The 24,205-nt window shown below is 42.0% G+C and overlaps 1 protein-coding gene across 2 annotated transcripts; it reads right to left on the reverse strand.

The window, feature by feature from the left end:
- Positions 1-6,607: 6,607 nt before the first annotated feature.
- On the reverse strand, positions 6,608-22,049 carry LOC106593018 (polyunsaturated fatty acid lipoxygenase ALOX15B). Of its 2 annotated transcripts, none has more exons than XM_045716465.1 (15): positions 21,923-22,049; positions 21,252-21,405; positions 19,949-20,156; positions 19,608-19,689; positions 19,368-19,490; positions 18,566-18,666; positions 16,413-16,585; positions 15,154-15,297; positions 10,528-10,731; positions 9,056-9,142; positions 8,604-8,773; positions 8,347-8,468; positions 8,037-8,137; positions 7,650-7,820; positions 6,608-7,494 (listed from the first exon to the last, which is right to left on the reverse strand). In XM_045716465.1, the coding sequence occupies exons 2-15, from the start codon at positions 21,396-21,398 to the stop codon at positions 7,315-7,317; spliced, it is 2,013 nt and encodes a 670-aa protein (XP_045572421.1). In that variant the 5' UTR covers positions 21,399-21,405; positions 21,923-22,049; the 3' UTR covers positions 6,608-7,314. The 2 variants fall into 2 exon arrangements, with proteins under 2 accessions (XP_045572421.1, XP_045572422.1); XM_045716466.1 differs by having other exon boundaries at positions 21,252-21,415; positions 21,923-22,009.
- Between the last annotated feature and the right edge of the window lie 2,156 nt (positions 22,050-24,205).

Here is a 24,205-nt window from a genome sequence, read left to right on the forward strand (position 1 = left end):
TGGGAGCACATCCAACTGGACATCTGTGGCGAGATCCATGGTCACGCAGTCCCTCACCATCAGCGCTTCCTGGTGGTGGTGTATGACCTCCACTCTAAGTGGCCAAAAGTGGTTCCTGTCGGAACTGTCACAGCACAGGCCATCGTGGACATCCTAGACTGCCTGTTCACAAGGTGGGGCCTGCCCCTCACCCTTACCACGGACAATGGGCCCCAGCTAATCTCTGCCGAGTTCTCCTCATATCTCAGCAACAAGGGTATCAAATACATCCGCACGGCCTACTACAACCCACAAGCTAACGGAGGGGTGGAACGCTTCAACCAAATGCTGAAGAAAGGCATCAGAGCGCACCTGGTCTAGGGGTGCACGTTCCAAACTGCTTTGAATCAAACGCTAATGCACTACAGAGCAAGCAAACACACAACAAGACAGGTCTCCCCGGCATCCCTCATGCTTGGTCGTGAGATGGAACTGCCACTGGACAGACTCAGAACACAGAGAGTTGCAGAACCGGCGACTAGGTGCACCCAAGAAAAGCAGGCAGTGACCAGGCACCCAAAAGCAATGAAACAGCGTTTTGACAAGGCACACAGGGTGAAGAAGTCGATCATCCAAGTGTCTGACTGGGTCCGAGCCCGACGGCCTCAGCGGTGCAACAAAATGGCCTCATTCTGGTCGGACCCCCTGCAGGTCAGTCGACAACTGGGGCCCGCCACATTCATGTTGAGCAATGGATCACGCTGGCACGCCAGCCGCCTCAGAAAAGTCCCTGCCCCTCAAGGAATACGAATGCACACAGAACAGACATGCAGGCCAGAGACGCCACCGGATGGACCTCCCCCACCACTACCACCCGAGCCCCAGCCTCTGTGGGCTCCCCAAGGGCCAGAGCCACAAGCGGTGGCGGTTGAAGAAAGGCCTATGCAGGCACGAACTCGCCCTGCTCATCTGGGGGTACACTTAACTCTTCTCATTCTTAGGCTCCGGTAGGTGTCTTAGTCAACCTCCAGGTTAATGGACTGAACTGGCTAGTTTGGAGAGTCCTTCCGTTTAAGGGTTAATGTTTATTTCTTACAGGTATCACTCTAGGTTCTTGCCCTATGGACATTTTATATATGGTACCAGTCCCTGGTTTTGGAAAGGGGGGGGGGATGTTATGTATGGTACGACGTGCTGTACGTCATACTGTACGTTGTTATGGTTTACGACAGTGCTGCTTTACGGATGAATGGGTTGTCAGGATGAGTGGCACATGTCATTAAACGACAGAGTGATGTACAATGTGAAACTGTGCAGATGTGCGTTCTTCTACAGCTAGGCTAGATATAACACAAGTAGACTAAAATAAAAAGTAATAATAAAAAGTAACACAATAAGAATAACCGTAACAAGGCTATATACAGGGGGCACCAGTACCGAGTCAGTGTGCGGCGGTACAGGCTAGTTGAGGTAATATGTAGGTGGGGGCGAAGTGACTTGTCATAGATAACTATCAAACAACAAGTAGAAGCAGTGTACAAAAGGGAGGGGGGTCAATGTAAATTGTCCGGTGGCGATTTTATGAATTGTTCAGTAGTCTTATGGTTTGGGGGTTGAAGCTATTGAGGAGACTTTTGGACCTAGACTTGGCACTCCAGTACCGCTAGCCGTGTGATAGCAGAGAGAACTGTCTATAACTTGGGTGATTGGAGTTTGACAATTTTATGGGTTTTCCTCTGACACCGCCTATTACATAGGTCCTGGATGGCAGGAAGCTTGGCCCCAAGCCGTTCGCACTACCCTCTGTAGCGCCTTACGGTCAGATGCTGAGCAGTTACCATACCAGGCGGTGATGCAACTGGTCAGAATGCACTCGATGGTGCAGCTGTAGAACCTTTTGAGGATCTGGGGACCCATGCCAAATCTTTTCAGTCTCCTGAGGGGGAATAGGTTTTGTCGTGCCCTCTTCACGGCTGTCTTGGTGAGCTTGGACCATGTTAGTTTGTTGGTGATGTGGACGCCAAGGAACTTGAAGCTCTCAACCTGCTCCACTACAGCCCCGTCGATGAGAATGGGGGCGTGCTCAGTTCTCCTTTTCCTGTAGTCCACAATCATCTCCTTTGTCTTGATCACGTTGAGGGAGTGGTTGTTGTCCTTGCACCACACCTATAGGCTGTCTCATTATTGTCGGTGGTCAGGCCTACCACTGTTGTCTCATCAGCAAACTTAATGATGGTGCTGGAGTCGTGCCTGGCCGTGTAGTCATGAGTGAACAGGGAGTACAGGAGGGGACTGAGCACGCACCCCTGAGGGTCCCCCGTGTTGAGGATCAGCGTGGCAGATGTGTTGTTACCTACCCTCACCACCTGGGGGCTGCCCATCAGGAAGTCCAGGATCCAGTTGAAGAGGGAGGTGTTTAGTCCCAGGGTCCTTAGCTTAGTGATGAGCTTTGAGGGCACTATGGTGTTGAACGCTGAGCTGTAGTCAATGAATAGCATTCTCACGTAGGTGTTCCGTTTGTCCAGGTGGGAAAGGGAAGTGTGGAGTGCAATAGAGATTGCATCATCTGTGGATCTGTTGGTGCAGTATGCAAATTGGAGTGGGTCTAGGGTTTCTGGGATAATGGTGTTGATGTGTGCCATGACCAGCATTTCAAAGCATTTCCTGGCTACAGATGTGAGTGCTACGGGTCGGTAGTCATTTAGGCAGGTTACCTAAGTGTTCTTGGGCACAGGGTCTATGGTGGTCTGCTTGAAACATGTTGGTATTACAGACTCAGACAGGGAGAGGTTGAAAATGTCAGTGAAGACACTTGCCAGTTGGTCAGCGCATGCTCAGAGTACACGTCCTGGTAATCCGTCTCCCCAGCGGCCTTGTGAATGTTGACCTGTTTAAAGGTCTTACTCACATTGGCTGCGGAGAGCTGATGGAACAGCTGATGCTCTCATGCATGTTTTGGTGTTACTTGCCTCGAAGCAAGCATAGAAGTTATTTAGCTCATCTGGTAGGCTCATGTCACTGGCAAGCTCTAAGCTGTGGTTCCCTTTGTAGTCTGTAATAGTTTGCAAGCCCTGCCACATCCGATGAGCGTTGGAACCGATGTAGTACGATTCGATCTTAGATTGACTCTTTGCCTGTTTGATGGTTCGTCGCAGGGCATAGCGAGATTTCTTATAAGCTTCCGGGTTCCGCTCCTTGAAAGCGGCAGCTCTACCCTTTAGCTCAGTGTGAATGTTGCCTGTAATCCATGGCTTCTGGTTGGGGTATGTACATACAGTCACTGTGGGGACGACGTCCTCGATGCACTTATTGATAAAGACAGTGACTGATGTGGTGTACTCCTCAATGCCATCGGAAGGATCCCGGAACATATGCAGTCTGTGCTAGCAAAACATTCCTGTAGTTTAGCATCTGCTTCATCTGACCACTTTTTTATAGACCGAGTCACTGATGCTTCCTGCTTTAATTTTTGCTTGTAAGCAGGAATCAAGAGTATAGAGTTATGGTCAGATTTGTCAAATGGAGGGTGAGGGAGAGCTTGGTGCACCTCTGTGTGTGGAGTAAAGGTGGTCTAGAATTTTTTTCCCTCTGGTTGCACATTTAACATGCTGATAGAAATTAGGTAAAACTGATTGAAGTTTCCCTACATTAAAGTCCCTGGCCACTAGGAGCGCAGCCTCTGGATGAGCGTTTTTTGAGTGCGGTTTTAGTGCCAGCCTTAGTCTGTGGTGGTATGTAGACAGCTACAAAAAATACAGATGAAAACTCTCTAGGTAGATAGTGTGGTCTACAGCTTATCATGAGATACTCTGGCGAGCAAAACATTGAGACTTCCTTAAATATCGTGCACCAGCTATTGTTTACAAATATGCATAGGCCCCCGCCCCGTGTCTTACCAGAGGCTGCTGTTCTGTCCTGCCGATAGTGTATAACCCACCATCTGTTTGTTCTTAACCTCTCTAGGCTAGGCGGGACGAATTCGTCCCACCTACGTAACAGCCACTGCTATCCTGTGGCGCAATTTTCAAAATCTTAAAAATCCTATTACTTCAATTTCTCAAACATATGACTATTTTACAGCCATTTAAAGATAAGACTCTCGTTAATCTAACCACACTGTCCGATTTCAAAAAGGCTTTACAACGAAAGCAAAACATTAGATTATGTCAGCAGAGTACCAAGCCAGAAATAATCAGACACCCATTTTTCAAGCCAGCATATAATGTCACCAAAACCCAGAATACAGCTAAATGCAGCACTCACCTTTGATGATCTTCATCAGATGACAACCCTAGGACATTATGTTATACAATACATGCATGTTTTGTTCAATCAAGTTCATATTTATATCAAAAACCAGCTTTTTACATTAGCATGTGACGTTCAGAACTAGCATACCCCCGCAAACTTCCGGGGAATTCGCTAACATTTTACTAAATTACTCACGATAAACGTTCACAAAAAGCATAACAATTATTTTAAGAATTATAGATACAGACCTCCTCTATGCACTCGATATGTCCGATTTTAAAATAGCTTTTTGGTGAAAGCACATTTTGCAATATTCTAAGTACATAGCCCAGGCATCACGGGCTCGCTATTTAGACACCCGGCAAGTTTAGCACTCACCATAATCATATTTACTATTATAAAAATGTCATTACCTTTTGTTGTCTTCGTCAGAATACACACCCAGGACAGCTACTTCAATAACAAATGTTGGTTTGGTCCAAAATAATCCATCGTTATATCCGAATAGCGGCGTTTTGTTCGTATGCGTTCCAGACACTATCCGAAATAGTAAAGAAGTGTCACGCGCTTGGCGCAATTCGTGACAATAAAATTCGAAGTATTCCATTACCGTACTTCGAAGCATGTCAACCGCTGTTTAAAATCAATTTTACGACATTTTTCTCGTAGAAAAGCGATAATATTCCGACAGGGAATCTCCTTTTCGGCAAACAGAGGAAAAAATCCCAAAGGCGGGGGCGGTCGGGGTCACGCGCATAAGCTAGTGTCTCTTGATCGGCCACTTGAGAAAGGCGATAATGTGTTTCAGCCTGGGGCTGGAATGACGACATTCTGTTTTTTCCCGGGCTCTGAGCGCCTATGGACGACGTGGGAAGTGTCACGTTAGAGCAGAGATCCTTAGTAAATGATAGAGATGGAAAAGAAGTTCAACAAATGGTCAGACAGGCCACTTCCTGTAAAGGAATCTCTCAGGTTTTGACCTGCCATTTGAGTTCTGTTATACTCACAGACACCATTCAAACAGTTTTAGAAAATTCAGGGTGTTTTCTATCCATATGTAATAAGTATATGCATATTCTAGTTACTGAGTAGGAGTGGTAACCAGATTAAATCGGGTATGTTTTTATCCAGCCGTGTCAATGCTGCCCCCTAGCCCTAACAGGTTAATGTCGTCGTTCAGCCACTACTCAGTGAAACATAAGATATTACAGTTTTTATGCACTCGTCGCCTGATCCTCACAAGGCATCCTGATCTCTTTCTGTGAAACCTACGTTTCCTTATCCAGCGAGTCACAGGGATCTGGGCCTGGTCGGGTGTCTGTAGTATATGCCTCATGTCCGACTCATTGAAGAAGAACTCCTCATCCAATTTGAGGTGAGTAATCCCTGTTCTGATGTCCAGAAGCTCTTTTCGGTCATAAGAGACGGTAGCACCAACATTATGTACAAAACAAGTTCCGAACAGCACGAAATAACAAACAAAATAGCATGGTTGGTTAAGAGCCGATAAGACTCTTTTGGTTGTTGCTGAGTATCATTAGTCACAATGGTTAGTGCAGGCAACAGACGAGGGTTTAGCCTATTGTTGTACACTGTTCTCCCTATTATAATTCTATGTACAAACATTTTCCAACATTACCATGGGTGGACGAACTGAATTTGGCAATTTTCTGAATGAATCAAACCAGCATTTTCTTTCTTTCGTAAAGGCTCTCCAAACTGTTTTTTTTATGATAATCCTTGAGATTTCTACAACTTGACTTGAGTCCACCTGTGGTAAATTCAATTGATTGAACATGATTTGGAAAGGCACACACCTGTCTATATAAAGGTCCCACAGTTGACAGTGCATGTCAGAGCAAAAATGAAGCCATGAGGTCGAAGGAATTGTCCATAGAGCTCCGAGACAGGATTGTGTAATGGTACAGATCTGGGGAAGGGTACCAAAAAATATCTGTAGCATTGAAGGTCCCCAAGAACACAGTGGCCTCCATCATTCTTAAATGCAAGAAGTTTGGAACCACCTAGACTCTTCCTTGAGCAGGCGGCGAAGCCAAACTGAGCAATCGGGGGAGAAGGGCCTTGGTCAGGGAGGTTTAACCTACAGTTTTAAAACAAAACCCCCCAAAATACTGTAACACTACATGGCATTCCCTAACACTGAGTAAGTGTAACAGCATCAGCTCTAATAAAGTGGTTATTTATGTCAGAATATGAAACACCCATGGTGTTAGGGACCCAACACTTTTGCTGTGTACTGGGACAAACCGAGCCAGGCTGTACTGAGATGGCCTGGTTACATTGTTGGAACCAGTTTGGTTTGGGTCGGTATGATAAAGGTGACTTTAAACAAGCAGGAAATGAGAGTATAACTTCATCATTTTATGCATTTATTTTTTATTTAATACATGAGATAGACAGGGCTTCAACCAAAATGAGATGTGGCAAATATCACAAGAAGAATGGAAACAAAAAATGATTAGCTTTTAAATGTAAACGAGAGTCACGCCTATTTTTCTCTCATGTTATTCTGATACTTGTTTACTGTTCATCAACATTTCAGTGTCACATCATTTAGCAGGAATGCTCATTTTTCACCAGCAGTCCCTGTAGTCCATAGTTATATGGCACCAGAAATGAGTCCGTAAGAAAGACCCTGTATTTCTTAACATCCATTAACACGTACAAATGTAATAATAACATCAACAAGTTTTCTTTGTCCGTGAGAGGGACACCATGTGGTGGTGTGTGTTGGTTTAACACAGTTAACACTTCTGATACAGCAATAACATTCTGACTGAACCCATAGTGGGATTTCCCTTTATCTGATTGAATTAAGACTTTCGTTTATTGAAGCCCCAAAAATGATCATGCTCAATAAAACATTTTATAGATTGAAACATGTTTACTAGTGCATGTCTCCAGAATCATTGGGTCATGTTCATCAGGGCACTCAATGGAAAACATTTTAAAAAGCTGCACAAAGGACCACAAAAATAAACCTTGGAAAAGTCCAGGTAAGTCCTCAGTTTTCTTCCAATTAGTGCCTAATGAACTGGACCCTGGTCTAGGCCCTTGGCTTATCTAAATGGCCACGCTGTTCTCCACCACAGCAGGGTCCATGTAGGTGTATGGCACTGGTAGCCCAGAGTTCCTGGTATTGACGGTCCCGCTGAAGTCCTTTAGCTCCGTCTGGAATTTCTGAATCATCCTGCAGGGTGGTATTTCGTTGAAGTGCTCCTCTGGGTACTGGCCAAGGGTCACCTGCATATGGAGAATAATTGAAGTTAGAAAAAATATTGCTAGTTACAATATCATTAACATTAAAAAGCACACGTAAATAGGATATTTTGTAGCTAAATATAGTATTTTGGGCCTAGATGATATTGATAATAGTTCATGAAAGATGGCAGACTCACAAAGTCACTGGATTGCTTGCTAAGGAGCCACATAGTGGACATGCCCTGTGCTGTTGTGCCGACATCGGGGAGGGTCTTCAGCATGGTGCTCTCAGTAGACTGCCCCTTAGTGGTGGGAGGTGGCTGTTGCAGGGAGATGGGGGTGTTGGGCATCCAGCCACCATAGTCATACTGTAACATGAAGAAGAATGACTGATTATTACTGACATCCAATATGGTGGTATTCTGAAATGATATGATAGTGGCAAGGAATTACAGCAAAAACCTTGCAACATTTTTACAAATATGTCTCTTCCTAAATGGTAGATGAGGCAGATAATGTCAGGAGTGCTTAGATTTAGATTAATAACACACTTGAAAAAACAGTATGGGCTATGCTACACCCACCTGTCCAGAGTTGACAGCAGAATGTTGGCCTGAGCAGGTGAAGATCACCACGGTGACAAACTTGACGACCTTTGGCACAGTGGAGAAAGACTGAGGGATTCCTGGACAGAAAGATAAGAACAGAGAGAGGTGTGTGATGAATGGAGTTATGCCAGGGGAGCTGGGTGGACTGTTACTATAGGACAGTCATGTCCATGGAAGTTGAGTTATGCCCAGGGAAGTTATGGTCCAGAAACAAAAAAACATACTGGTAAAAACAAGACATTTCACCATACGTCATTACCCCCCCCATTACCCTGTACATCGTCACCTGTGCATTCTTGGGCCAGGAAGCCATGGTCAAAGATATCCTTGATCCAGTTCTGTAGTTCCTGGTCTTCCCGGACCTCTGAATCACTCTTGTAATAGAAACCAATCACTCCCTCTACAAACCTATACCGAAGACGACAACGGAAGAACGAGGAAGAAGAAGATATCATATCTATGTAGAGCTATGCTTTCACTGTAGATTCTACCAGCAGATGATACTGTACTACCACCATGAAGGTCTGCTCTGTCGTAGCCTACCTGTAGATGATGTGCCACAGCTTGAGTCCATCATCCCTGTAGTAGTTGTTGGGGATTGACTCCAGACCTCGTGCAGTGATGTCTTCCGGCACACAGAGGGAGCTGTAGGTCAATGAGGCCACAGATCTCCTCAGGATGTCATTCATCCCCTCTCCGCCCGAAGCAGCAAACTACAACGTCACTTAAAGTTACTTGATTGCATAATTCTGTAACATCATAATGTACTTTAACTAAGCTGCAATATTACACTGGTTCTATGAGAGATAGTGAACCTACCAGCAAGTATGTTGACCCGGAGGGCCAAATGACCATACTTGGGGGTACTGTAGGTTCACTAAAAGAAATACAACCGCACGTACCTGTATGCTGACTCTAACACAACTTCCATGGGTGTGTGATTCCTAATATGGACACCACATACTTCTATGGAAACAGTTCACTCAGTAGCCTACCTGAGTGAAAACTCCTTCATCAGCTATTAGAAATGCCCGGGCCAAGAGGTTGATCTGGAGGGAGTAGCGGGTGTGTGGAATCAGAAGCTAAAACAGTAAACCAGGATGGAGAGAAGGATGGATGGTCAACAATCCCAAGAGAGAAACTGGCATTAGTAAGGACAGTCTGGAGGACCACATTGGAAATAAGTATATTATACTTTCATGTGTCATTATCCTCTGTCATGGTCCAAACACACCAAGACAGTCGGGAAGAGGGCACGACAATGCCTATTCCCCCTCAAGATTTGCCATGGGTCCTCAGATCCTCAAAAAGTTTTAAAGCTGCACGATCGAGAGCATCCTGACCGGTTGCATCACCGCCTGGTATGGCAACTGCTCGGCATCCGACTGTAAGGCGCTACACAGGGTAGTGCGTACAGCCCAGTACATCACTGGAGCCAAACTTCGTGCCATCCAGGACCTCTATACTAGGCGGTGTCAGACGAAGGCCCCAAAAATTGTCAAAGACTCCAGTCACCCAAGTCATAGACTGTTCTCTCTGCTACCGCACGGCAAGCGGTACCGGAGCACCAGGTCTAGGTCCAAAAGGCTCATTAACATCTTCTACCCACAAGCCATAAGATTGCTGAATGATCAATTAAATGGCCAGCCGGACTATTTATATTGATCCCACCCCTCACTTTACCACTGCCTACATGTACAAATTACCTCAATTACCTCGATTAACCTGTATCCCCGCACATTGACTCGGTACCGGTACCGCCTGTATATAGCCTCGTTATTGTTATTTTATTGTGTTATTTTTTTTTTTACTTTAGTTTATTTAGTAAATATTTTCTTAACTCTATTTACTTAAAACTGCATTGTTGGTAAGTAAGCATTTCATGGTAAGGTCTACAGCTGTTGTATTCAGCGCATGTGACAAATAAAATTGTATTTTATTTGATCCTCGGAGCACTATACTTTTCAACTGGACATGCTATGCTATATTTTGTTATGCTATGCTATATTATGCTATATTATGTTATGTTATTCTATGCTATTTTCTGTTATGCTATATTCTGTTATGTTATGCTATGATATATTATCTTATCTTATCTTATGCTATATTATGTTATGCTATTCTATGCTATGTTATGCTATACTATATTATGTTATGCTATGCTATATTATGTTATGCTATGCTATATTATGTTATGCTATGTTATGCTATGATATGTTATGCTATATTATGTTATGTTATGCTATATTATGTTATGCTATGCTATATTATGTTATGTTATGCTCAGTGGAGGCTGCTGAGGGGAGGACGGCTCATAGTAAAGGCTGGAATGGAGTGAATGGCATCAAACACATGGAAGCCATGTGTTTGATAACATTCCACTCCAGCCATTACCACGAGCCCATCCTCCCCAATTAGGGTGCCACCAACCTCCTGGGGTTATGCTATGCTGTGCTGTGTTATGTACCTTGTAGAGGGGGTGCACCATGGGAATGTTGCGCAGCAGTGCTATGGCGAACACCTCAGCCAGGAGGTGAGTGCGCAGCAGGTGGACGTTGAGCTGGTGCTCTTGAAAGTCAGCGCTCCTCACAAAGATCTTGGCCAGGAGCCAGTCATACTCAGAGTCAGTAGGAAGGAAGATGGGGTTGTCTTTTGCAGGCTTCTGCTTTAGCTGTGGAGAGAGAGAGTGTTAGGGACCTCATAGATGGCTACCAGCAACATTATCCCTGTTTAACCTGTTAGGGCTAGGGGGCAGTATTTACACGGCCGGATAAAAAACGTACCCGATTTAATCTGGTTACTACTCCTGCCCAGTAACTAGAATATGCATATAATTATTGGCTTTGGATAGAAAACACCCTAAAGTTTCTAAAACTGTTTGAATGGTGTCTGTGAGTATAACAGAACTCATATGTTGTTCTTCTTGCCTCTGTTTATTGAAGACTGAGGATCTTTGCTGTAACGTGACACTTCCTACGGCTCCCATAGGCTCTCAGAGCCCGGGAAAAAGCTGAACGATGTCGAGGCAGCCCCAGGCTGAAACACATTATCGCTTTTGACAAGTGGCCGATCAGAGGACAATGGGCTTAGGCGCGTGCCCGAGTCGACCCCGTGCTTTATTTTCTTTCGTCTGTTTACCTAATTGCAGATTCCCGGTCGGAATATTATCGCTTTTTTACGAGAAAAATGGCATAAAAATAGATTTTAAACAGCAGTTGACATGCTTCGAAGTACGGTAATGAAATATTTAGAAATCTTTTATCACGAAATGCGCCATGCTCGTAACCCTTATTTACCATTCGGATAGTGTCTTGAACGCACGAACAAAACGCCGCTGTTGGAACATAACTATGGATTATTTGGGACCAAACCAACATTTGTTATTGAAGTAGAAGTCCTGGGAGTGCATTCTGATGAAGAACACCAAAGGTAATCAAACTTTTCTAATAGTAAATCGGAGTTTGGTAAGGCTAAACTTGCTGGGTGTCTAAATAGCTAGCCCTGTGATGCCGGGCTATCTACTGAGAATATTGCAAAATGTGCTTTCACCAAAAAGCTATTTTAAAATCGGACATATCGAGTGCATAGAGGAGTTCTGTATCTATAATTCTTAAAATAATTGTTATGCTTTTTGTGAACGTTTATCGTGAGTAATTTAGTAAATTGTTAGTAAATTCGCCGGAAGTTTGCGGGGGGTATGCTAGTTCTGAATGTCACATGCTAATGTAAAAAGCTGTTTTTTGATATAAATATGAACTTGATTGAACAAAACATGCATGTATTGTATAACATAATGTCATAGGTGTGTCATCTGATGAAGATCATCAAAGGTTAGTGCTGCATTTAGCTGTCTTCTGGGTTTTTGTGACATTATATGCTAGCTTGAAAAATGGGTGTCTGATTATTTCTGGCTGAGTACTCTGCTGACATAATCTAATGTTTTGCTTTCGTTGTAAAGCCTTTTTGAAATCGGACAGTGTGGTTAGATTAACGAGAGTCTTGTCTTTAAAATGCTGTAAAATAGTCATATGTTTGAGAAATTGAAGTAATAGCATTTCTAAGGTATTTGAATAACGCGCCACAGGATTCCACTGGCTGTTACGTAGGTGGGACGATTTGGTGCCACCTACCCTAGAGAGGTTAATGGAAAAATACAAATAATAACAATAGTGGATTCCTTTTTGGGGCTACATAGAACCCTTTTTTGAAGGTTCTGTAAATAACCATGAACATAAGGTTATAAATGGAATGATAATGGTGCTATAAAGAACCCTGTCCTAAGGTTCTATAAATAACTATAAAATAAATGTTCTATATAGCACCAAAATGGGTTCTGCTATCATTACAAACCTTTTTGGTTCAGTGCTTGACATTGACATTTTTACTTGTCCAAAAGCTCAAGACACAAAAAATGGTCTGTAACACCATTTGTACATCATTGTATGATGCAAGGAACCACTTTACAAAATGAAATGCGTTACTATATTTTTTTACCAAAGAGAATCAGACAAACATGGAGGCTACACTCTGTATATTGGCTTCTTTGCATATTCAAGCCAGTCTCAAAGTACAACACTGCCCCTTTAAGGCTCTCCTGGAGGATGGTTGGACACAGTGATGCCAACTTAGCAATTTTGTTGCTAGATTTAGCAACTTTTCAGACTACCTGGCAACTTTTTTTTCAAACGGAACCTAGCAACAAATTTAGCAACTTTTAAAAATGTATTTGGAACTTTTAGCAACTTTTGAAAAGTGACTCAAACGCTAATATGCACGCATTTCTCCTCTAAATGACACAAAAACGATTTTCACTGTTACACTCAGTTACAACACACGTGCCTGGCTGCAAAAGTGCATTGTGCGTGACGTCAGCAGCAGGCGCTCAGTTCATGCACAGGCAGCAGCAATTTCAGTAAATTGCAAATGTGGGGTTATTTTTTGGTTTTATGCTTCTGCAGATATTGAATGTGCAACTATAATTATGGTTTATAATATATCAGAACTTAAACAGGACAGCATAATGGGTAGACAAAGAGAACATTGTGTAACAAGGTGTAGGCAGCTGACTTCGTGATAGGAGGTTGTGAAACCCATCACAAGGGGAGCATGTGAGGAACAGATAGAGTGGAGAAACGACTGTATAAGTAAATCACTGGAAATTGAGTGGTTGCTGACTCTTGAGTATACACTAAGAAGATAAGATCCAACACCTGGCAACATGTGATGTGCCAGGAGGCTTGGACCAGCCTGTGCGCCTGCGATAGGCTGAGTAAGTCTAAACCACGCTCAGCCTTTACTCTGATAGTTCCCGCTCAGAGCGGACCCATCTCTGTCAGAGTATTAAAGAAGAACTTTGTGCTTAAACAGTGAGTTCTCTGTATACCCTGCGAGGTGGTGCAGTGAGCCCGTATATACGAACATCATATTTACCATTTGTACTATCATTCTATTTACTTAAAGATGAATTAAATAATCATTGCAAAACTAAGTTGCATGGTTTGTTTATATCGTAATACCAGATTCGATTGACGCAACCCAACACAAATCATTGTTGGCTGACTGCAGCAGCAGTAGTACGGGTTCGACGAGCCAAACCCAATGAATATAGTTGGTCGCGTATGATTGATCTTGAACAGAACTTACAATATCAATCAACATGTCTCAATCAAAATTGTACAGCCAGAAGTACAGAAAAGAGTGGGAGTCTGTACCTGAACAAACGTCAAATCATATTTCTCGCCGAGATGGCCAGACAATTTGAGTAACGTTATTGTGTATTCTACGTAATGACGCAGTTTTACGTTATCAGGCAATGACATCACAACGTCATTTAGCAACTTTTAGCAACAAATCAACCTGCCTCTAGCAACTTCCCCTGAAAATGTGTTGGCAACACTGGTTGGACACCCTTGATAGTCTATAAAATGTTGCAACATTACAATACAACCATATAGCCTACTTGATATGTCTTTATAATTAAGGGCTCCCGTCATCACTGGGATGATACAAAATATGTCTACGGTTCAAAAGACTGACAGATTCAAAATGCATACAACCACTACACATGAAAAATGTAAAAATGCAATAGGCTGACGCACATTTGTTTAACTTTTTTTTAAATTCATATTATAAGCTCAACAATGCGCACATGGCTGTAGGCTAATGTTATTGGCATTGTTGAATTTGAATTCATAATAGCAAGCTAGGACTGATGGTTTGGTTAGCTAAACTAGCAAGTCTTTTTGGTTACCCAGGCAACTAGTGTCACTATCTAGTAAACTTGCTAGCTATTTCAGTGGATGTTGAACTCATTTATCCCTGCAAATGAACACATTTCTAGCAGTAAATGTGCTAAATTATAGCCAAGGTATAAAAGGGATAATCAACTCGGGGCTCTATGCGTACTCTGGAAAATAATGTAACTCTGTGGAAGGTTAGTTCCACTCTGCTAGCGCTTTGTGGAACACACCTCATTATTCATTATTTTCCAGAGAGCACATAGTCGTTGATTATCCCTTATGTATTTCACAAGACACTTTCACTGGCCATAGTCACATTTAACATGTAATGGCATAATAACACAACAGATCAACTGGAATGACACTCTCACTCGAAAGGAGCCTTGAACAAACCACACCCCCAAATAATTATGAGCTGCCCCCCCACACACATTTGAATTATGACAAAAAGAGGAAAGAACCCTTTTCTGAACTCCAAAGAAGCATTGAAGGACTCAAAGGTTTCACATAAAACCATCACCCTTCCCAAAAAACCCTTGATGAACCATAAGGGTGTAGTGCATTAATTAAAATCATTTGAAGACAATATCAAAAATATTTTCTTTGGGCGCTGTCAGATACAGTGGAGGCTGGTGGAGGGAAACATGGGGAGGACGGGCTCGTCATAATGTTTGGAACGTAAAGAAGGGAACTGTAGTAATGAGCCCGTCCTCTCCATTTCTACCTCCACCAGCCTCCATGGGTAAGTGGGCTCTCTAAAGGAGATTGAAACATGATGGGTTTACAGACTCTCTCACTTGTAATGGTCTCTGTGACTGTAGTCTTCACTTCAACGTTAGTTAGGTCAACCTTACCTGGATGGCGATGGGAATCAGCTTGTCATCAGGGGTTTTGTAGAGCAGGACCAGAGGAGCCGCCATGTACTGTTTTTTCTTATTGATCACGTTTGCCTTTAATCCATCCAGGTTCTTGTAGTCAAGCAGGAATATGTTGCCGCTCTGTTTGGGATTGGATAACATGGGAGAATAAATCCAAAAGTTACAATGCAACAGGTTAGGATTACGGTTCACTTTCTTGATATTTTGGAATGGGACAGATATTGTAGCTCTGTGTTTTACTAGGATTATCCCCCAAAATATCCAATAAAGGTGTTTGTGTGATTACTTTCTTGGATTTTAGGGTTACCATCCCCTCATAAAAACATAAAAGAAAGTAATACTGGGATGTTTTTCATTTTTCAGTAACCAGGTTTCCATCCAACATTTTTGAAGTACATGTCAGATAGAAAATGTCACGACAAGCCTGAAGGAAACAGAACGTTAGTCTGTAAACTTTCAGCATGTCAACAAAACAAAATATGCTAGACAAGTTGGGATATTTTTGTGTCTGTAAAATGTATTATGCGAGAAATGGTGGTGGAATGGCACTTTAATGTGCAAAAAATGATATAATAACCATCATATCTAAGTAAACTTGGAGTCACATGATGATATGTTGTGTGGTCCTCTCACTACGACTCAGGAAAACATGCAGTTTATTAGGCTACAGATGAAATAAGTTATGATGAACTTCACAGGGTGGTGAAAGTCCACAGTGATGAGCTTGATGCTCCTTTCCAATAAATATCTAGTGTATTTTTCTGGTGACATGATGACCGATGCTTGACTGTCATTGATAAATAAAAATAATATTTTTTGTCCATATAATAATGTCATCATGTAGACTATCACACAGCCTTATATCCGCAACAGGTCAATTTGATGGAAACATCTATGGTGGGGAAATGTGCATATTGTTTTTATGCGGGTTTGAGAATATTTGCATGAAAATCTGTCACCAATTGGATGGAAACCTAGCTATTGAGAAACATACTGGACGGACCTCCACAAAAGTCATCTGGTGGTTCAAAAAGGAATCCGGTACATGCCTCTGATGGTCCAAGAAAGTGGACGTCTAGACATCCAACAAATATCTAAGATATTCACCTAGGTCCAAGAGGACTGCCCCTAGTCCAGCGCCACCCATAAAATAAGTGGTACTGCAATAATTTAGCCAACTTTTAACAATTCATTTATTTTACCAAAGAGTCCCATTTTGACATACTGTATAGTACCTGCAATTCCCTTAGGAGGCTGGACGATCCACGAAGAGAGGGCTTGACCATGTCTTCTGTGACAGGGAAATTTGCCGGCAACTCCGAGCAGCGACGGATCAACATGGGGTTGCAGCCGTTCAGATACTGGTACCCGAAAAACTCATCTTCCTTCCAGTGCTCCTGTGCGTAGTCTGGAAGGAGGAAATTCTGGGTTGTATTAATTAGTGCACACCGTAGCAAAACCTTTTGCAACAGAAATACAAATCAAGAGTTTCTTATTGGACAGGTAATCCCTCCCTGTTTAAGTCTGTTTTCTTCCAGATGATGCCTAGTAATCCAGGGTCGTTTTCAGTATATACAGCACCAGTCAAAAGTTTGAAGCTGGTTGAGAGAATGCCAAGAGTGTGCAAAGCTGTCATCAAGCCAAAGGGTTGCTACTGTGAAGAATCTCAAGTATAAAATATTTGTTTAAAACCTGTTGGGGATAGGGGGCAGTATTGAGAATTTTGAAAAAATATGTGCCCATTTTTAACTGCCTCCTACACCAACTCAGAAGCTAGGATATGCATATTATTAACATTTTTGGATAGAAAACACTCTGAATTTTCTAAAACTGTTTGAATGTTGTCTGTAAGTATAACAGAACTCATATGCCAGTCAAAACCCTGAGACAATTTCTAACAGGAATTGTGTATCTGATGTGTTGAATTACTTTTAAGCCTATGCCATTGAAACACACAGGGACGTATTAATCATTGAGCACTTCCTACGCCATCCACTAGATGTCACCAGTCTTTACAAAGTGGTTTGAGTCTTCTACTGTGAAAACTGACCGAACAAGAGACTTGGAACGTTGGTCATAAGCGGATGGCCGATACTGCTCTGGCGCGTGAGTGCATGTTTGGGTACTCTCGTTCCAATACGTTTTAAAAGAGAATGCAATTGTCCGCCTTGAATATTATTGAAGTTCTGATTGCAAAAGGCCCTAATGATTTATGCTATACAACGTTTGACATGTTTGAACGAACATAAATATTTTTTTTTCCCTCTTTGATGAAGACAAGTCCGGCGGGCGTCGTTCATGTTTTTGAGTAGCCTACAGGACGCGCTAACAACACGGAGCTTTTTGGACATAAATTATGAGCTTTTTCGAACAAAACTACATTTGTTATGGACCTGGGATTCCTGGAAGTGCCTTCTGATGAAGATAATCAAAGGTAAGGGATTATTTACATAGTATTTTTGATTTTAGATGACTCCAAGATGGCGCCTAGTCTGTATCGCAAAGCCTATTTTTCTGGGCGCAGTGCACAGATTATTGCAAAGTGTGATTTCCCAGTAAGGTTATTTTTAAATCTGGAAATGCGGTTTCGTTCACGAGATGTTAATCTATAATTCTTTGAATGACAATATAATATTTTACCAATGTTTTCGAATAGTAATTATTTAATTTGTTGTGCTGATTGACTGGCGGTATTGGAGGGAAAATATTTCCTCAACATCAACGCCATAGTAAAACACTGTTTTTGGATATAAATATGAACTTGGTAGAACAAAAAATGCATGTATTGTCTAACATAATGTCCTAGGAGTGTCATCTGATGAAGATTGTCAAAGGTTAGTGCATAATTTTAGCTGGTTTTCTGCTTTTGGTGACGCCTGTCTTTGCATTGACAAAACATTACACACAGCTATTTTCAATGTACTGTCCTAACATAATCTAACTTTATGCTTTCGCCGTAAAGCCTTTTTGAAATCGGACAACGTGATTAGATTAAGGAGATGTTCATCTTTCAAAGGGTGTAAGATAGTTGTATGTTTGAGAAATTTGAATTATGACATTTAATTGTTTTCAAATTTGGCGCCGTTGATATTTCACCTGCTGTTGATAGGGTGTACCAGGGGTGGGACGCTTGCGGTTAACACTTTTTTGGTTACTACATGATTCCATATGTGTTATTTCATAGTTTTGATGTCTTCACTATTATTCTACAATGTAGACCTTGAATGAGTAGGTGTGTCCAAACTTTTGACTGGTACTGTATGTATATTTTTATTGGACAAATTCAAGTAGTATTACTTCCCCCTTTCACTTTGTTTCAAAATGTTTACCTCCTAATAAACAGGCCCCTGGAGTTAATACTGCAAATGCACCTATGAAATGCACTCACCTGAGATGACAGTTCTATTGAGGCAGACTTTGCTGATTTCATCAATGTTTTTCCAGTTCTTCTTGCTGTCAGAATACCCCATCAGTTTCAGCTCAGTGATCCTACAGAATGGGAGACAAGGAACTATGTCAAGGTGAGCCAATAGAGTTTCACAGAGAAAATGTAAAACTCAACAATATAAATGAATAGAATACTTTAGAAGAGCTTTGATGATCTGCTGCAGGAAGTACTATTTGAACTGTCCTTAGAGGATGAATTATGCCCGACGTACGCAACGCAATTAGCTACGCAAAAATATGCAAGTGTGTGCAACCCAAAATGTTAAAATCACCACGTACTGGACAAAGCTCAAATCCGCACTGAACTATTCGTACGTTTTAATGTAATTATCAGCAGGAGAGGTCAGAGCAATCAGACACATTTGGGCGACAGCCTTCATCAGCGTTTGGAGAAAAATAGGCATTCACACAAAGTTATAAATGATGAAACATTGTAGTATCTTTATTCACAGTCATAATTTACATTCAATATTTACAATCATTGTTCTATTATTTTTCACAACTTCTAGTGCCTAAAAATACATTAAAATGTAAAGAATATTTTAGTGAATGAGGGTTTTGGGGGGTGCATGCCTTTTGAACCCGGCACCCAACAACTTTTTGTTACTACAGACTTTCGAGTTGAACACGCCAATTCCTCATTCTGCCACTTATCACATAGGGAAGCCATTATGAGTAGCACATTGCATTCTCGTGTTGTGTACTGAAGTCGGGTATACATTTGGCTTCGGTGAGGAACTCACCCGGTGGCGGCAGTGAAGAGGAACTGGGAGGCCTTGGTGAACGAGAATTGGATCTCGCTGGGAAGATCCAGAGGGTTGTCTGCCTTCATGCTGCCGGGGAAACCCTCCTTGTAGGTATCCCAGCTGAGTAGGAGGAGGAGCAGGAGGAGCAGGAGAAAGAGGAGGAGCAGGAAATAAATGGAGGTTGGTCAGATATAATGGACAGACTGGGCAGCTAGGACGAAAGACCACAACACCTACCAGTACAGCTCAGTTCTCGTCTTCATCTCCTTTTCCCTGCTGTACCTGGCAAGATGATTAGTTTCATCACAGAGTCTTTTAGCTGAAAAATATAACAAATAATAAATCAAGTTAATCACACATATTATTACACTAATCCTTCAGAACCAGTGTTGCATGTATTACTGTATGTACGGTGGCCCTAAGAGGCAAAGTAGCTTTTAAAACTTAGTGACATCGTACACACACAAAGAAAATGCCTCCCCCTCACAACGGCTGCAAGTATCCACTTTTTTTCCATGCATTACTCATTCTAACATGTCTGCATGTGATGTCGTTTCATAACGTTACACCGTGCTGACCTGTGCCCTCTCTGAACAGGTGCACCTCCGTGTCCATAATCCAACAGTAGATAGGGAACTGGCATGTGCCTTTCTCTGGCGTCGTTACGACAACCTTGGACGGGAACCAGGTGTCCTGGGGGAAGAGTGGGAGGGGCTGTTTGTCCAGCTCTATCAGCACCAGCTTGCCGAGGGAGGAGGGGCACACCACTTCGAATTCACAAGATGCCTGCAGAGAGAGCAGGGGAGAGAGAGAGAGAGAGATGGAGGAAGTGAGAGATAGATGGAGGGAATGAGAGAATGAGATGGAGGGAGTGAGAGAAAAAGGGAGGGGCAGAGAGAGAAGAGAGAGAGCGAGAGAGAGCGGAATCTGGACTGTGTGAGAAAGCAAGTAACAAAGGCAAATATAACTAATCCTGTACTACCAGTATTATTACGTAAGGGTCCAACATAAAGGCAACAAAGTCTTCACATCATATACACTATATGTGTATGAACATATTGGTTGCTTTTGGGTGTGTTTTGAGTACAGTATTTGAAAAATGCAAATGGTAAGTCTAATTGAAGCTAGAATAATTTGTTGCTACATCCATTTTTAGAATTATAAATTATATACACTCAGATTCTTGAAGAATATAATTTATAATTGCTTAGTTCAACTGTCGTACCCAATCAGAACCCAAAATATAAGCTTGTTTTACTCCAATGTTTGTAAACAATGTAAATGTAAACATACACTAAGCTATAGCTGTCACGTCCTGACCATAGAAAGCTGTTATTTTCTATGGTAGAGTAGGTCAGGGCGTGACAGTTTTTTTTTTCTAGTTTAGATTTTCTATGTTGTTATGTTCTAGTTTTTGTATTTCTATGTTGGGCTTTTTTGTGATGATCTCCAATTTGAGGCAGCTGGTCATCGTTGTCTCTAATTGGAGATCATACTTAAGTAGTTGTTTTTCCCACCTGGGTTTGTGGCAGATTATTTTTGAGTTAGTGTATGTTGCACCTCTTCGTCACGGTTTGTTGTTTTTGTTCTTTAGTTTATTTGTGTATCTTGCATAGTTTCACAGTTCAATAAAATATGTGGAACGATACACACGCTGCACTTTCGTCCGCTCCTTCTGACGAACGACGTGACAATAGCCACAAAACATGGTTAAAAGTATACATTTTTCTATGAGTTTGAGAATGGTGACATTTCTACAAGCCCATCCCTCAGATATTTACTACAACAGAGGCGGGGTGCCTCTTTGTTATTGTTTCAATTAAGGATTCTAGCTTTAAAGATAAATATCTCTTAGTACTGATTGGAGCATGACTGACTTACCGTGTCTTGATAGAAGCCTCCCCTCAAGCTAGTGAGCCACGTGCGCTTACTCTCTCCTTTTTCGCCAACCAGCTTGATGAAGACGTTGTTCATCGTGGTGGCAGTTGCGATGTTGTGTGTGTGCACAGTCACCTTGTATTTTGCCATTTTGACTCTGAAAAACACTACGATAGGCTTACCTGCACACACTAAGACTGCACAGCAAACAACATTTCATTCAATGTAGACGGTGCAAACATTTCTGAATATATTAAGACTTGCATGATATCTATTGACCCATTTTAATATAACAAAATCATTTTTTTGAGGGTATTCTTGCTTGAATAACAAACTTGCAAAGCCACAGTTATTGCATACATACAGCATGTGGGGGGACATTTTTCACAAGCAAATGGCAGTGAGCAAATTAACCATAGACAGGAGTAATATGCTTAATCAATGTACATATTATCCAATATACCCATTGCATTGTGTGCATTGCATTCATGGCCCAGTACACTGATCTCTGGTTAAATAATAGCCTCCTCAATCTACACATCGTTGAAGAAAATAAAACATGAAATCACGCTGCACATCAAGTTTAACTGTGTTTTTTGCACACATCTGTGCTCTTTTGCTTGATGAAAATGTCTCCCATATTATAAAAAATAAAACATTCAGAGTTCCCTTACCTGATTGGTTGATAGTTTGTAGTACTCTGTTAACTGTGCCTTAACATGCATGTAATGATCCCCTTCCCTACTGCTTGTTTTATACCTGGCTGGAGGTGTGTGCAGAACCCTGTGTACATATCTGGGTGTTACTTCCCTCCAGTGACCTTGCTCATCCTGCATGATAAATTCTGGCACTGTTGATAGCGAAGCGTTGCCCATTCACCTATTGTAAATACACAGTAGAAGTGTTGAATCTTCTTGTAAAGGTTGAGCCATGGTTGAAAGGGTGTTGTAATGCCACTTTCCAAGTTCTGAGGGCATGTGGTTAAATGTTTGCTCAGCACTGCAATGCAAGTTACATGTGGGAAATTGCATTGTTGTCACAGACTCTGTTTAGGTGGTCTGCAAAATATCCAAACAGGATTTCACAAGTATTGTATTGTTACTATATGGAGTTAGTACTATATCTACTATACTGTACAGTATCTCAAGGACATCCTCCAAATCCTTCCTACTCACACTGATGATGCAACTTCCATTGTGCTTCTTTGGCAGGACACATACGGTCAATATGTATCACTAACTTGCATCTTATCGCATATCCTTCTTGGCAAATTCCAAAGAATAGGTGAGGCCAGAGGAGGCTGGTGGGAGGAACTATAGAAGGAACGGCTCATCGTAATGGCTGGAATGGAATCAATGGCTCATTTATCACAATATCCACTGATAATGCCAAATACTTGAATGACTTTTTCATTGGCAAGATAAACAAACTTAGGGATGACATGTCAGCAACAAACGCTGACACTACACATCCAAGTATATCTGACCAAATTATGAAAGACAAGAATTGTACTTTTGAATTCCGTAAAGTCAGTGCGGAAGAGGTGAAAAAATGATTGTTGTCTCTCAACAATGACAAGCTGGATGGAAAATTACTGAGGATAATAGCGGATGATATTGCCACTCCTATTGGACACATATTCAAACTACTAGAAAGTGTGTGCCCTCAAGACTGGACGGAAGCTAAAGTCATTCCGCTACCCAAGAATAGTAAAGCCCCCTTTATTAGCTCAAATAACTTACCAATCAGCCTGCTACCAACCCTTTGTAAACTTCTGGAAAAAATGGTGTTTGACCAGATACAATGCTATTTCACAATAATCAAATTGACAACAGACTTTCAGCACGCATATAGAGAAGGACACTCAATAAGCACAGCACTTACACAAATGACTGACGATTGGCTGAGAGAAATTGATGATAAAATGATTGTGGGGGCTGTCTTGTTAGAGTTCAGTGCAGCTTTTGACATTATTGATCATGGTCTGCTGCTGGAAAAACTGATGTGTTATGGCTTTACACCCCCCTTCTATAATGTGGATAAAGAGTTTCTTGTCTAACAGAACACAGAGGGTGTTCTTTAATGGAAGCCTCTCAAACACAATTCAGGTAAAAGCAGGAATTTCCCAGGGCAGCTGTTTAGGCCCCTTGCTTTTTTCAATCTTTACTTACGACATGCCACTGGCTTTGAGTAAGGCCAGTGTGTCTATGTATGCGGATGACTCAACACTATACATGTCTATTCTGGTTAGAGCCAGTTTGCGCTGTTTTGTGAAGGGAGTAGTACACAGCGTTGTACGAGATCTTCAGTTTCTTGGCAATTTCTCACATGGAATAGCCTTCATTTCTCAGAACAATAATAGACTGACAAGTTTCAGAAGAAAGGGCTTTGTTTCTGGCCATTCTGAGCCTGTAATCGAACCCACAAATGCTGATGCTCCAGATACCCAACTAGTCTAAAGGCCAGTTTTATTGTTTTTTTAAATCAGAACAACAGTTTTCAGCTGTGCTAACATAATTGCATCTCTGCGTACTTAGAGAACATGCAGTTGTCTAGTTTCTGCAATGTGCATCTGATACTGGCCCTGATGTAGGTATCATCTGATACTGGCCCTGATGTAGGTATCATCTGATACAGGCCCGGATGTAGGTATCATCTGATAAAGGGCATTATCTAGGTATCATCTGATACAGGTTCTTATCTAGGTATCATCTGATACAGGCCCTGATCTAGGTATCATCTGATACAGGCCCTGATCTAGGTATCATCTGATACAGGCCCTGATCTAGGTATCATCTGATACAGGTTCTTATCTAGGTACCATCTGATACAGGCCCTGATGTAGGTAAGGGTGAAACTTGTTTCTTCAACATAATAAAGAGCAACACGGTGTTGAAAATACGCTCTAATACCACATCTATGGCATCACATAGTATCCAAGATGGTGTAGCAGTCAG

This window comes from Salmo salar, chromosome ssa04 (genome assembly GCF_905237065.1).
Source record: "Salmo salar chromosome ssa04, Ssal_v3.1, whole genome shotgun sequence".
Classification (NCBI taxonomy): Eukaryota; Metazoa; Chordata; class Actinopteri; order Salmoniformes; family Salmonidae; genus Salmo; species Salmo salar.